This window comes from Culex quinquefasciatus, chromosome 3, assembly GCF_015732765.1.
Source record: "Culex quinquefasciatus strain JHB chromosome 3, VPISU_Cqui_1.0_pri_paternal, whole genome shotgun sequence".
Classification (NCBI taxonomy): domain Eukaryota; kingdom Metazoa; phylum Arthropoda; class Insecta; order Diptera; family Culicidae; genus Culex; species Culex quinquefasciatus.
Genome location: NC_051863.1, coordinates 105,750,883 through 105,766,077, shown reverse-complemented (window position 1 = coordinate 105,766,077; position 15,195 = coordinate 105,750,883). Strand labels below are relative to the sequence as shown.

At 35.6% G+C, this 15,195-nt stretch overlaps 1 protein-coding gene across 1 annotated transcript in view; it reads right to left on the bottom strand.

The window, feature by feature from the left end:
• Positions 1 to 15,195, bottom strand: part of LOC6030859 — a 142,544-nt gene that overhangs the window by 7,337 nt on the left and 120,012 nt on the right. The window contains 1 exon segment of the mRNA XM_038264496.1: positions 11,823 to 11,903. Within this exon segment, the coding sequence (XP_038120424.1) occupies positions 11,823 to 11,903 (81 nt within the window).

The window sequence follows — 15,195 nt, the reverse complement described above, 5'->3', positions numbered from 1 at the left end:
TTCCGTGGCCTTCGCAGCAGGCATGGCAATCCTCGGTCTCCGTACCGGGTCGGATGAACGCACTGTTGCTGGTGATGGCTTTGTCGGGTCGATGTGTCCCTCGTTGGTGAATTGGCGGCACTTGCACCCGCTATACGAGCCCACACCCGGACCAACGGATGCTAGGGATACCGATTTAACAAAAGCCACCACCAAGCCCGCTGCGAAGGCCATAGAACCGCCTCCTGTCCAGGAGACGAAATTGCACTAGAGACACTCTCTATTCAAATTCCAGAAGTTCTATATGTTGCATGACCAGTTTAAACTGATTTCTCAATGCGGTTACGGATGTGGCCACCGGAGATCTTGAAACCGGTTTTTTTTTACAATGACAAAAAACTTAAAACCCGTAGGCCGATGAAATCCTCGGCATGGCTTGGCTGAAATTTCGGCTTATTTTGTATGTAGAGCCGACCGTCAAATGTTCAGAACGATTCGTGATTTTTTTTTGCAAAACGGATCATGTTACTACGTCAATGGTGAAATGGAATCGATTTCGTGGACGGCGTGAAATTCGTGAACTTTATCAATTTTCGCATTTTTTTTTTCAAAATAATGACATTGTTGCGAACGGCGATTGACAGGCAGATCCGGGCACCGGTTTCGTGAACGGCGAAGCGAAGAAAAACTCCAAATTTGCGCACGTTACAAACTAAAATTATTTATTAGTTAATTACAGATAGTTTCACAAATACACAATATGCTTACGACTTCGGTGCGCCCGTACTACCGCTCGCTTCAAACAGTTGTTTATTTCTAATTCTACTTTGAGCAGTAGCACGGGCACCAGGACTATTAAAGTAAATTTTATTTGGTTACAATTGAAAAGCTTGATATGATCCATTTGAAAAATTGCTCAAATTTTTAACTTTTTTTAGAAACTAACTAAGTTATCTCAGCAATTAATGGTCTGATTTTCAATGTTAATATTTGAAATATTCGTGAAATTTTCCGATCTATTCGAAAAAAATATTTTGAATTTTTTTAAATCGAAACTAACATTTTAAAAGGGCCAAATATTGAATATTACGCCCATTTAAAATGCAAGTCTTGATTTAAAAAATTTCAAAATATTTTTTTCCAAAAGATCGGAAAATTTCACGAATGTTTCATGTATTAACATTGAAAATCGGACCATTAATTGCTGAGATATCGTCATTAGAAAATGGTGGGCTGATTGGGTGAGACTTAGAAAACTTCAATTTTCGTGTTTCTTTTTCTTTAAGCCGCTGTATTTCAGCAACCAAAGGTCCAATTTTCAATGTCTCTTAGACAATTTTATAGCAAATTTAAAAAAAAATAATATTTTTTGAAATGGTCACATAGGTCACTATTTTTTAAAATTGAAAAACTGCAAATATTTCGCTAAAATCAAACTTTCGGTGGCTATATCTTGAAAACGGAGCCCTTTATCAAAAAATCTGTAAAGTACTTTTCGATTGCAAATTCAATTTTGCATTAAAAAGTAATGTCAAACTTGTTTTTGCATAAAACTTCGATTTTTCCAAAAATCACTATTTTTTCAAAAATTCATAACTCGGCGGCAGATTTTTGACCATGTTTCTCTATGGCTCAAAAGTTGCGGATTTTGTCCCCTAAAACATATAAAAATACGTATTTTGGGAAATTGAGTTTTAGTGAAAAAAAAGTTGATAAAAAATCTGCAATTTTTTTCCGTGTACCTATTTTTTTCTCAAAAGTCCTCAACAATACCTACAACTTTGCCGAAGACACCAAATTGATCAGAAAATTCACTCAAAAGTTACAGCTGTTTGAAAATTTACATACCATTTTTGTATGGACAGCAGCCAAAATTGTATGGAGACTTGTATGGGTGAACCAATGACACAAAATAGCTTATTTGGTCATAGGGAAGGCCCCCACAAAGTTTGAGTCAAATAAAAAAATACAAGAAATAAAAATGGTCGAAATCGGTCGATTTCGTAGAGAGTTGCCCCCACAAAGTTTGAGCCAAATCAAAAAATACAAATAAAATCCATTTCCGGTTTTTGTAGAGAATTGCTTAACTGCTGTTTTGTTTTAAAGGTAATCAAGCTTTGTTTTATACAAATTAAAATGAAGGGTATTTTTTATCTTTAAAACCAACTTAAAAAAAAAACTAACTTAATCCACCTGTGTGGTTGATGCCTTCCTCACTTTTTACCAACAATGGGTAATATGAGTGGTTTGGACACATATTTCAGCTATTTTTTTAGGTCCAGAAAAATAAGTACACAGATATAACTTAACTTGTCATAACTCGAGACAGGGTTGCCAGATTTTCTATTATGTGGACTCGTTGGAAAGGTCTCTTGATTACCTAACCAACGATGGGTCGGATGATGGTTCCGGACATCGTTTACATACATTTAAGTGAGATCCGGCTTCAAAAAAGTACATAAATATCACTTAAGTGGTCATAACTCGAGGCAGGGTTGCCAGATCTTCAATTATGTGGACTCGTTGGAAAGATCTCTCGATTACCTAACCAATGATGGGTTGGATGATGGATCCGGACATCGTTTACATGCATTTAAGTGAGATCCGGCTTCAAAAAAGCACATAAATATCACTTAAGTGGTCATAACTCGAGACAGGGTTGCCAGATCTTCAATGTTGTGGACTCGTTGGAAAGGTTTCTCAATTACCTAACCAACGATGGGTCGGATGATGGATCCGGACATCGTTTACATGCATATAATTGAGATCCGGATATATGTGAAAACACATTTTTATACATAACTTTTGAACTACTTATCGAAACTTCAAACAATTCAATAGCGATGTATGGGACCCTAAACCAAGTCGAATGCAACTGGTTCGATCAAAATCGGTTTAGCCAGTGCTGAGAAAACTTGGCAAGATTTTTGAACACATACATACATACACACACACACAGACATTTGTTCAGTTTTCGATTCTGAGTCGATATGTATAAATGAAGGTGGGTCTTCGAGCTTTTAATAAAAAGTTCATTTTTAGAGCAGGATTATAGCCTTACCTCAGTGAGGAAGGCAAAATCAGATTTTTCTGAGTCCTGTTTTATTTTAACGATATTTGATTATTTAGGTGGATGATTCCTGTGAAAGTTAAACAATAGTACTTGTTTTTGTTTTTGTATTAATTTTGCTGAATTTAAAAAAAAAATTAATTTGGAATTGGGTGATGAAAACCTTTAAAAAAAAAATTAATTTGCTAAATGTTGCAAAAAATACAAATTATTCAACCCATTTTGGCTGGACAAAATTGTCAAATTTTGCTTTGATATGAAATTGAATAAAATGAAGCAAATCAGCGATAACTTAATAGCTTTATTAGTCGAATATTAAAACAACAGTTCAATAAATGAGAATACGCATGCCCTACACTTTGTTTTAAAATATATATTATATATAGAGCCCACCCATAAACCAGGAGGAATCTTTTTGGAAAATTAGGAGATTTTTTTTTGTGTCAGGTTCAAAATTATTGAAATAGTTTTTAGTTTATTTAAAAAATATATAATGAAGCATAAAAAGCAGTCTCTGTGATTTAAACATAAGATTTTCAGAGTTATTTAAACATTTTTCACGTTCCGCGAAATTTGCGTGAAATTTTGTGTTTTGAAATTGAGGTCCCCGTGAAATTTGCAATTTTCGAGCGTGACAACTAAGCCTAGTTATGTCTATCAAGATGTAAGAGTCGTCTCCCTGAAGTTAGTACAGACCAAGCCTGCTTCGGTAGAGTTTTTGGTTGGTAGTTAAAAATTTATTGGTGAAAATTAATATTCGAAAAATAAAACTTATTTATGAACTGGTCATGATTACTTTTTCAGGTTTGGCAATGTGAATTTTCAATGAGCTAATAATTAATTACTTCATTTTTGTAAGAACAATCCTTCTTTCCTCTTTTTTATGTTCAGAAACAACAACATATTTGGCTTTGATTTGAGACTTTGATCAAAAAGATACGTACAAATTTCCCAGCGTAAAAATGTCATCGATCCCCGAGCAAAATTTCACTTTCATCTCTCCTCCTCTTGCACGGTCTCGTCGGAAAAATCAATGGAAAAATGCTTTCATAATTTCTCAAATCCCACCCAGTGGGAAGATTAAACGCCAGACATAATACGGCCTTGTTACCTTACCTGCTAATCCCTTGAATGGTTGCCGCCGACGTCGCGTCGTCTTCCTCTCCGGGTCTGGCCGCCTGAGTTATGATTATGCTAATTGCACGTGAGAGACTCGGATCGAATGATGCCGCTGCGAAACGAAATCAAAACAAAACCAAAACAAGATGCCACGAGACGAAAGATGAGGGTTTTTTTCTTCTTACAATTTTTTCCCATGATAATTCATTCTTAAGTGGGGAAAGACAGCACTTTTACTACCGATCGTTTAAGTCACGTGGCTTTATTCGTCTTGTTAGTGCTTTGTGGTGTGATGACGGATTTGTTTCAACAACAGCTGCAATCACAACTTGTTTGATTTGCATTGTTTACAGTTACATTGTTAGTAGGTATTTTTTTGTTTTTTGATGTTACAATTTGTAGACTGTAGGACCTTAGTGAATATTATGAAGTTTTTTCAAGTACTTCAAAAGTTATGCTAAATAAGTCCGGAAGATTGTAAAAAGCGTGTTTTTTGTCATGTTATACATTTTAAGAAATGTATTGAAAAGACCTTTTAAACGAGTTTAAAACATTGAAATCTGACAAACCTATTAAAATTCATAAGTACTTAAGAGTTATTTAAATAATTTTCAAGACCGAATCTCAGATATTGTGATGAAACCGTTGTCCGGATCTGTCATGCGACCCACCAAAAGACCAACCAAAAGACCTTTGGGACTATCCATAAACCACGTGGACACTTTGAGAGGGGGAGGGGGTGGTGGGGGTTTGGATTGTCCACGCTCCATACAAAATAATATTTTTTTTGTATGGACAATTGTCCACGAGGGGTGGGGAGGTTGAGAAATCCAAAAAAGTATCCACGTGGTTTGTGAATGGTCCCTTTCCAACGTGTACAAAAGATTGAAGATCTGACAACCCTATCAAAAGTTATGAGCACTTAAATGTTAATTTAACACTTATCAGATGGGTAATCGGAAGACCGACACCCCAAAAGGTAGAAGATCTAAGATGTTAGTTTTTTTGATTGATCAATGTGAGGAAGGCTTCAACCAGCTTAGGGTGGATTAAGTAACGTTTTTATTTTGTTTTTATATCGTGATTCTTAGTTCTGTTGATTCCTTTTTTTATTTTGTTGTTGTTCTATTCTTTCGTTATGTCGTCTTGTTTATATGTTGTCCGGCTGATATGTTCTTGTGTGTTGTTGTCATGATAATGTTCTTTTTTTATGTTAAAATGTTTCGTATATTCTTTTATTTTCCAGTTGTCATTTATGTTTTTTTGCTTTTAGCTATTTTTTATAAAATCTTTTTTTTTCAATCTCAATGCATCAATGTATTGCACAATTCAAGTGTTTTCTTACACAAACACGCCGAAGTCATCTAGCTGCTTTTAGCCTTCCCTGCCAGTCACATAGTAAACCACCCTCTTATCAACTCGAGTTACATAGTCAGTGCCGCCACCACCGCGGGGTCTCTCAGCATTACACCGAGCGATGCCGACATCGGGGCCAACCGAAAACAAAAGTGACCTCGCCCGCCGTCGGACCCAGCCCAGAGGTGTGAAACTTTATTACAGTTTCCCAGTGCACCCTCCGCTGACCGCGCAACTCTTATTTTTTCATGAATTTTCATTAGGAAATTATTATCGCGCTGCTGGGGCTGCTAGGTCGGCTGTTACAAGTTTGGATGTTACGCAACAAAAGTGGCCCTCGTCGACATCATCATCATCTTCGCTGACCATCACTTTGGAAGAGCCTCGCAACTTTCTCCTCCATTAGGCGGAATGGGGAAGTATGAGTTATGATAGTGTATCACTTGTTGCATCCCGTGTAATTTATACTGCAGCATCAGCAGCCCTTCCGTCGTAAATGGAGTTATTACAACTAGCGTGTAGATGTTGAACAGACGGGTGACCAGTTTTCGATAACATAATTTGTTTTTTTTTATTGATTCTGGAAGTGAACCTACATATAAATCATATTTGAAGAGAAGTTTTTGTAACTTTTCAATTTTAATTTAAAACTATTTACAAATAGAAAAAAGGAACGTCAACTGAAGGAGCTATTAGACTACATAGCAAACAAACGAACAAACTCGCAAACAAACAAACTCTATGACAGTTTGGCAGTTTGCCTGCATTTGTTTGTACACCGAGAAATAAGAGTTCCAAAAATCGTGAACAAGCTTTCATGAAAATGGGAACCACGAACAAAGTGTTCAAATTCCATGGTACGTTTTTCAAAAACGTGTCTCCGTGTAGAATTGTCAGCCTGACTACAATTGGGTTTGTTTGTATCTTTTTCCATATGTGAAGCTTTTTAGTGCTCTGCAAAACTAGGTCCACATTGGTATTTAGTATTTTTATTCAATAGGTTGAAAACTCACAATAATTTATTTGAAGATTGTACATCAAACCTATGATCAGACCAATAGTTGCCAAGATATCGCCAGTTTCAATTTGTTGCAAAAAAAAAACACAAGAACATGTTTTTACCTTAAACATACATTCAATTGGTTTTTACATGAAAATGGTGATTTAAATCAAAAACAAATTTTAAATAATTTTCAAATTTGATTTTTTGATTTTTATTCAAAGTTTATTTTTAATATTTTTGGGAAAGTCACTTTTTGTCAAAAAAGTTCAAAAATGGCTAATTTTGCTGAAAACACCATGTCAACCATGCTTTGATAGAAACTTGCTTGCCTTGCCATCCGTTAAACTATACGCCGATACACAGAAAAAAGATGGTAATATTCATCAGGGAAGGGTGACAGATTTTGTGTCAAAAAAATGTATAATATCACATCAGAAACTGGTGAATTTATATCAGGTTAACACTTTTACATATTTTTTCAAGGTGAAATTACCCAAAAAAGAAGAAATATTCAACCAAACAAATTTTCAACCTTCCTAATTTTTTTTTTCTGTGTACGTTAAAGTGCTGATATGCCAACATAAGGTGCGCGATGGAAATATACGGCGTTTCCTTATTCCTTGGCAAAAGCACAGATTTTCGAATATTAACACAGAACTACAACTGTCCACAAAATGTTGCTGCTCAGGCTTAACTTAAGGGGAAGTATGAACTAAAGGGTCCCCAGAAATACGTGTACTTTTTGTTAGTTTTTGAAAATATTTAGAGAAAGGGCCGAATGGCATTATTTTATAAACCTTTTTGCACTCTTCGTCAAAGTTGTTCCCTGTCTTGAAATTCCAGCAAAATTGCGCAGCGTCATTCTTGTAAATTTTTGTAAATTTTTGTAGGTCAGTGTAATTTTCCTTAACACGTTCTTCTTTCCGTTTTTCTAGAAATGTTCCTGACCGTAAAAAAATTGGCACTATCAGCGATGTTTCTCAATAAAAGGCTTTGAAGATGGTCGCGTTCCAACATGGTTACGGTTTAAAATGTGCCAGTTATATCACGCTATTATTTTCTCTAGAACGAAAGATTACAATCTATTGGATGGTTGAGAGAATTTTATGATTTAGAAAAATTCTGTTGATTTGGCCATGACTATATAAACAACAACCAAGCTTTTGAAAAAAATAACAGAACTGAGCCAGTAGAACACAATGGCATTACATCAATAACTCATTTACAACTATTGCGCAACAAATTTGCCCTCAAATAATCTTCTCTGGATCATTCATTGAAAGTCTATCCGTGGATAATTAAGTCCCACCCATGATGGCTCATACCACATCATATGCACATGTTTGCAATTAACATCGAATTTTAAAAGTTTACTGTTTATTTTTACACCAAAAAGCATAAAAAAATCCAACGATCATTTCACAATTAAAAACCCCACACACGATGCCATCTCCATCTACAGCAGTGATGCTAGCGTCTAATACAAACATGTGGCTTAAACTGCTTCTTCTCACCTCCAGCATGCTCCACGTTTCTTCTTCTTCTTTACGATGTTTTAATGGTTTTACCTATTTGTTTTCAATATTTATTGTTATGTTTTACATAGTTATTAAGTAAGTTAGGAAGAGGATTTTTATGCTTTGCCATTTCCGCATCTACCACAAAACGATGAGCTGAGCTTTCAGAGCATCTTACCCTCAATCGACTTACTTATTTTCCCGCCTCATCAGCTCATCTGCCTGCCAGCCTGTCTGCCACTGCCAGTCAGTGATGCTACTTTTGTTTAACCGGAATAGATCCCATGGTCGTCGTCGTCGTGGTTTGGAAATGGAAATATTGATTCAATTTATGCGTTGGGCATCATCATCATCTCCAACCCACGCTGGTTTCAGGCTAAACATCAAACACATTCATTGTATTTTCGCTTCCTTTTAGCGCCTCTTCAAACCCACTTTGACCACCCAGACTCGCAGTCATTTCCGCCAAACTTCGTACGGAGGAGTAGGGGAAAGTGGGGCAAGTGTGACAAGCTAAGGAAATGATCGTTGTAACCCATTAAAAATGTTAAAAATCTGTCGGATTTTAAAATAATCATCTTATTCCAGGTCTTGACTAAGACTTTTATAGAACAAGTTTTCAAAAAATCCTGTTTTTTAATGCAAAAAAATGATTTTATTTTTTTTATTTTCCGTATGTTCTACTCAACTAGTGGGGCAAGACGAACAACCCGTTGGGGCAAGAGGAACAATGCATGAAACAACATGTTAATTTGCTATCAATTGAACTGTTAACACTTAGATACACCAGATTAGGATGTATTTGAAACGTTTCTTCAATTTTTAGATTAAATAATTTATTTTATTAAAAATTTGATCGTTTTTACGAAAAAGATTATTACTTAAATGAAAAAAAGGAAATTTTCATAATATCACTATATTTTGCATGGACATTTTTTTTAACAATTGTTTATTAGTTATTAAGTACGTTTATGTATTTATTTCCCAATCAAATATGTTGTTGCAGCAATTCGTATTTTTTTCCATACTAAAAATCCATATGGTACACTTGCCCCACCTGAACAAGATTTTTTAAAAGCTCTCAACAAATATAACCAAAAGTTAAATCATACTTTATAATAGGTGCAAGTCATTGGTAGGGACACTACTGATCTAGGAAAAATTGCATTTTGATAAAATGAGCCTTAAAACGAACCCAAAGCCTTATTTTGAACTTTCCAAATATTATAAGAAAACAAAGGTTTTGAAAAAACTTCATTAAATCTTATGCTCCGTGGCGTTTACGTCGTTTTGGCGGTTATGTGGTAGTAGAATCAGCTAATTGCATTGCTAGCAACAATTCCTCATACTAGAAATAATCAAAATTGTAAACATTACGGCCGTACGAGCGATTGTTCCTCTTGCCCCATATGGTCGTCTTGCCCCACCTTCCCCTATTGCGAATGCAGTGTCTTCGGGGAAATGAATTGATCGAAACTTTCCGTGGCTTGCATTAGTGGGCTAATGATAGGTTTACCGTCCTGTGATTAATTTTTAGGACTCTTATGGAAGGTTTTTTTTAGTATGAAGTATTGACTTTTAGTTAAAATAAAGAATCCTGTTTGCCTAATCAACAAAAAATGTGAATATCATTCAAAGTATTTCAAAAAATATATGTGGATTATTCCTTTGACCCATAATTGAAGCTAAAGTTTTATTTAAGCTTTATTGAGAACCTTTTTTTTATTTTTTGATAGAATAAAACAAAAAATGTACCTGTGCTCTGATCTTAATTACATGAAATAAACATTTTGTGTAAAAGTATATTACAGTCCAGACTGGATTATCCGAAGACCTGGCAAAAATTTCACTTCGGATAAAGCTTAAAGGCGATTTAAATGAGTAATTTCGTCAAAAATTTTATCGAACATTTCTAGAAGGAAGTTATAAAACGTTCAAATATAATTCAAGTAGAAAATGTTATAGATAGTAAAAATATAGGCTTTCCAAATTATTTAATTTTTATGGGCTGAGGCTCAAACTTAATTTGCACTAAAAAACCTCCAGTCTCGGGATTATAACTCATAACATTTGGTTTGAGTGACCAACATCTGATGACAGAACAAAATTTATTTAAATATTATTGAAATTTGAGCAATAACTGTTGAAAAAACCTTTGGCAACGGTTTATTGTTATAGTTGGACATTTAAAATTAAATTGTACCATTTTATCAAAGTTTGTGTTTTAATTTTAAGAAAAATATAAGTGTATTGAATTAAATAAAAAATTAAATCATTTTCGTGATATTTGTGAAAATATGTTTGTTTCAGCATTCACCCACAAAATGGCCAACCACCACCCCTCGACCTTGAACAGACTGTTAATTATAGACTTCTAATAAAGATTTTAGCTGCTGCCTTACCTGTTTTCAATGTTTGTTGAGCCATGCACAGTGTAGTAATATATAAATATGATTTTAATTTTGTATAGTTTTGTTGAAAATATTGTATTTTTTTCCACACTCACATTTGACCAGCCATTCAAAAATTATGAGCACCCCTGTATTAGAAGGAGGAGTTCCCGTGATCAGAATGAGCTCAAATTAAGAATTTAGCCTAGTTATGGGCCAATCGTTGATTTCAGGGGTTGGCTCCGAGGAAGCCCGGATTTGGACCACCCTATTATCTGTACAAATATATCTTTCCACGTTCCATGACAATCGCTGCGTTGTAATTTTTTTCAGTCTTCGTCGTATTTATACATTTTGATAAACCTCACTGACTTGTGCTGAAAAATTGATTCTTGTTGCAAAAACTTTTTTTTTAATAAATGGGTAATTCTCTACCAACTCGCACGAAATCGGGAAAAGTTGCCCCGACCCCTCTTCGATTTGCGTGAAACTTTGTCCTAAGGGGTAACTTTTGTCCCTGATCACGAATCCGAGGTCCGTTTTTTGATATCTCGTGACGGAGGGGCTGTACGACCCCTTCCATTTTTTAACATGCGAAAAAAGAGGTGTTTTCAATAATTTGCAGCCTCAAACGGTGATGAGATAGAAATTTGGTGTCAAAGAGACATTAATGTAAAATTAGACGCCCGATTTGATGGCGTACTCAGAACTTTGTAGAACATTGTTACACTCTAAAAAATAACCCTGCAAAGTTAGAAAAAACACGAAATTTTAAAATGAAAAATTTTGTTCTAAATGAAAAAATGACTCTTCTGGGTAGATTCGAAAAGAACATTAAACTTTCCTTAAAATGACATGTTCAAAAAAAAAAATGGGAGAATTTTTAAAACTTTTTAGTGTTTTTTTCGATGAAAAATACGTTTATTCGGAATTCTGAGTACGCCATCAAATCGGGCGTCTAATTTTACATAAATGCGTCTTTGACACCAAATTTCGATCTCATCACCGTTTCAGGCTGAAAATTATTGAAAAACACCTCTTTTTTCGCATGTTCAAAAATGGAAGGGGTCGTACCGCACTTCCGTCACGAGATATCAAAAAACGGACCTCGGATTCGTTATCAGGGACAAAAGTTACCCCTTAGGACAAAATTTCACGCAAATCGAAGAGGGGTCGGGGCGACTGCTGTGTGAGTTGGCGGAGAATTACCCAGATAGTAAATTTTAATATTTCAAGATTTTTTTTCGCTTTCTGGCAGTTTTTGAAATTGCAAAAAAAAAAGTTTATTTGACGGTCTGAAAAAACTCCGGATTTGCATCACTTTGTGCAGCTTATGAATAGATTTGTTTAGTCTTTTACATCATATAGTCAAAATTTAAAATACTTACTGGTGACATATTTGATCGGAGTTCCCACAACGCGGAAAGCCACACACGGCGTGAAGATGTTCTGATTTGGCACCATATCATCTGTAACGAGAGTAAAAAGAATCAATGGGTCAGCATGATTTAAAAGCAGCTCTTTTGTATCTCATTGTCTCGTTCTGAACACATGATTCATTGTTCAACATTACGGCAGCCCCTTTTAAGCAACATAAACCTGCCAATCAGGTGAGTTCAAAGGTTCACCCAGTCTTAAAACGAATCCGTCAATTACCACCATTCATTGAACTTTTGCACTGTCTGTGTTGCTGAGTTCGCAGTTTGACCCTTTTTGTGTGGGAGGGCACAAGAAGCTGTTCCGTTGAAGTAAAAGTCCATAAATAATCGCGCTAATAATAAACCAATTCAATTTATGAGGTATCAATTATGGACTTCCTCAAATTGAAAAACTGTAATTTATAGCAAAGATTTTAGGAGGAGCACAGTTTTAGACCGTTCTTCCTGGTCGAATTCCTCCTCGCAGGAAGGCCAAAGTGACGTGTGGCCGCCGGTTTTGTCTATAGAGATGGTGCCATGACTTCGGGGGCGTTTCGAAGATAAATTATAAATTGCCTCCCCGTCGAATGGATCACGATTGCGATGGAACGGAAGGACGCACGTGTGGAGCAAGCACGTCGATAATAAATAGAGCGAAATTAATACACCGCGCACTTCTGAAAACGACGGAAGGCACATTAATCCACATATTTAGATCTGGATAGTAAGGAAGAGAAGAGTTGTGTGACGCCCCGATTCTACTACCTGGTCAGTGCGAACCAACGGTCAAGGTGGAGAAATTGATTGCTTTTCAGAGAAGAAGGGAAGAAAACAACGCCTACAGGAGGCGGTAATAAATTTGCATGTGCAGATCTGCTGCTGCTGCGCGGTTGTGTCCTTTTCGACTCAGAATCGCCAAAGGAAATAGTTTTGCGAGAAGATTTAAACGCGATTCGGCGCCAGCCCACCATTTCATTGGGTCGACCCTTTTTACACCATCTATCCCGGTGGATCTGCGCCTAACAAGCGGATATTAGCCAACTTGGGATTCTGTGGAGAGGAAGGGCGCTGTAAAGTGGACAGTTAAAAATGGGAATGGTTTTAATTGTTGAATCAACGTTGATTTATATTTCTTATTGTTATTAAACCATCATCCCTATGAAAATCATCATTTTATTACAAGACTTTTGCATGTTATTGTTGCTTCAAACATATTTTGCAAACAAAACATTAAAAAAAGAATGTATTGACTTCTGTATAAAATTTGGTAAAACATGTGATAAACGTGATTACACATAATATGCCAAATTTAACGAAAGACTTAAATTTGATGAATACCTTGTATGCGTTTTGTGATATCACGAAGATTTACTGACCTTGGTTAATACTTTAGAGACCTAGAGAATATGATCGCTGAAATAATAGAGAACATTACCAATACAAACTTAACTCAAAATCAATTGAAAAATGCACTATGAAGAGAAAATTTCACAAATGCATATTTTTTTGCTTTTTAATTTATCGAAAGTTTACATAATATCGTAGATTGAAAATTAAGGCATGGTCACATTTTGTAACCCAAGGTCATGCCCCGTTAAAAAAAAAAACATTCTTAAAATCTTTATTTTAACTTTTTGATGAACATTATTGAAACTGGCAAAGAAGGACAGTTAGAAACATAAAAGTTTATGTCGCTCCCTCCTCTTCAAATTCAGCCGCTGGGCAAAACATTTTTTTTTTCAAAAACACTTCCAAATTTCAATGAAAAAAAATGCAACCAACTGAAAATAATTTAAAATGTATTGTCCTGTTTTGTTTGTTATTTTTAGCAGGATTGAACTGTTTAAAAAATATTTTGAGTAATCATTGAGTAAAAAATCATTGTTTTGGCATTCTACAATACAGAGTTACCAGGTTTGCTCACAGGATTTCTAAACACATTTCTAAACACACATCGGAAATGTTCAAGACACTTATATTTGTATGGAGATTTAAACCCCTTAGAGGGGGTGACATTGGGTCAAACGAAACTAAAATGATGCTCAAATACAAAGATATGGTAAAAACAAGTCATTCAACAGTGTTTCTTGTTCGCTGAAATCGTATTGACATGCTAAAATGTTTGAAGAAGAGATTTTCAAACATTTGTATACTTTTTCATCAATTCCAACAAAAAATTAAAAAAAAAAAAAGATTTTTCGATGGGTCATTTTGGGCCAAAAATGTACCTCAAATTTAGACAGCTACTAAAATGACAGGATTTGTCCTAGGAACAATTTTATTTCAGAAAAGTCATCTTAAGGTGTCCCTTGCACCCTTTTAACCGAATTCAGTTTCATTTAGAAGTACTTGAGAAATAGTAAAATCCGTAAAAAATACTTTGACCCAATCTCAACCCCCAGACCCAATGTCACCCCCACTGACTGTAGTACTAAATGGTCATTGTCATGCACACAACAGACGATATTTCTCATGAACAAAGCAAGACAAACTGCACGAATAATTTGACAGCGAGAACTGTCATCTACTTTCACAGCTCTCTCTGTCAAAAAATCGAGCAGTCTGTTGCGTGAACGCAAGAAAAGGTAAGCCAAAAAGCGATTTATCGCGGTTAACGCAGGTTAAAGCAAAATAAAGTGGAAAAGCGATGGAGAACGCTGAAAGGTTAGAACGGAGCTTTATCGCTTGGTCAACGCGGATGTGTCGTCCCCCTCGTATTACTATGTTCAGAAAATCGTTGAAAATAACAGCAAGTCTATTTGTTCCATAAGATATTTTGTTTAACGTAAAAAGCGATTCTGAATAAAAGTAAACTGGTAGCGTAATTCCAAGTATCGCTGGAACAACAATAAATCTAGCGGAAGTCGCTATTAAATTGTTCAATAGTGCATTTGGGTACATTCTAGGATGTTAGGATAAATGTATTTTATTTCGTCGTGTTTATGCTATCTTGACGCATCACTGCACCGGGTGGTAGAAGTGACAGTACTCACATAAGGAATACATCGTAGAAAAAAGCAATAATTGCTCGAATGGAAGAGGTCCATTATTCTTTCTATAATTTTCTTTTAGGTTAGAGGCGCAAAAATTGAAGGCGTCAATTTATCATTTCCAAACAAGGGTCCACCACTGCACTGCTGTCTAATGTGTATCGATTCTAGCGGTAATTAAAGCCCAATTTACGATCACCGATTAAATCGAAACTTTTCACGCTATTATACATAATCCGATGAGTCCAATCACGTGCTTATTGTTCGTAAGTCGACATAAGAGATTCTCCCAAGACGTGCTATGAACCCCTTTTATAGAAGCGTCTCTAAATTCCAACAGGCTACCACCCTTT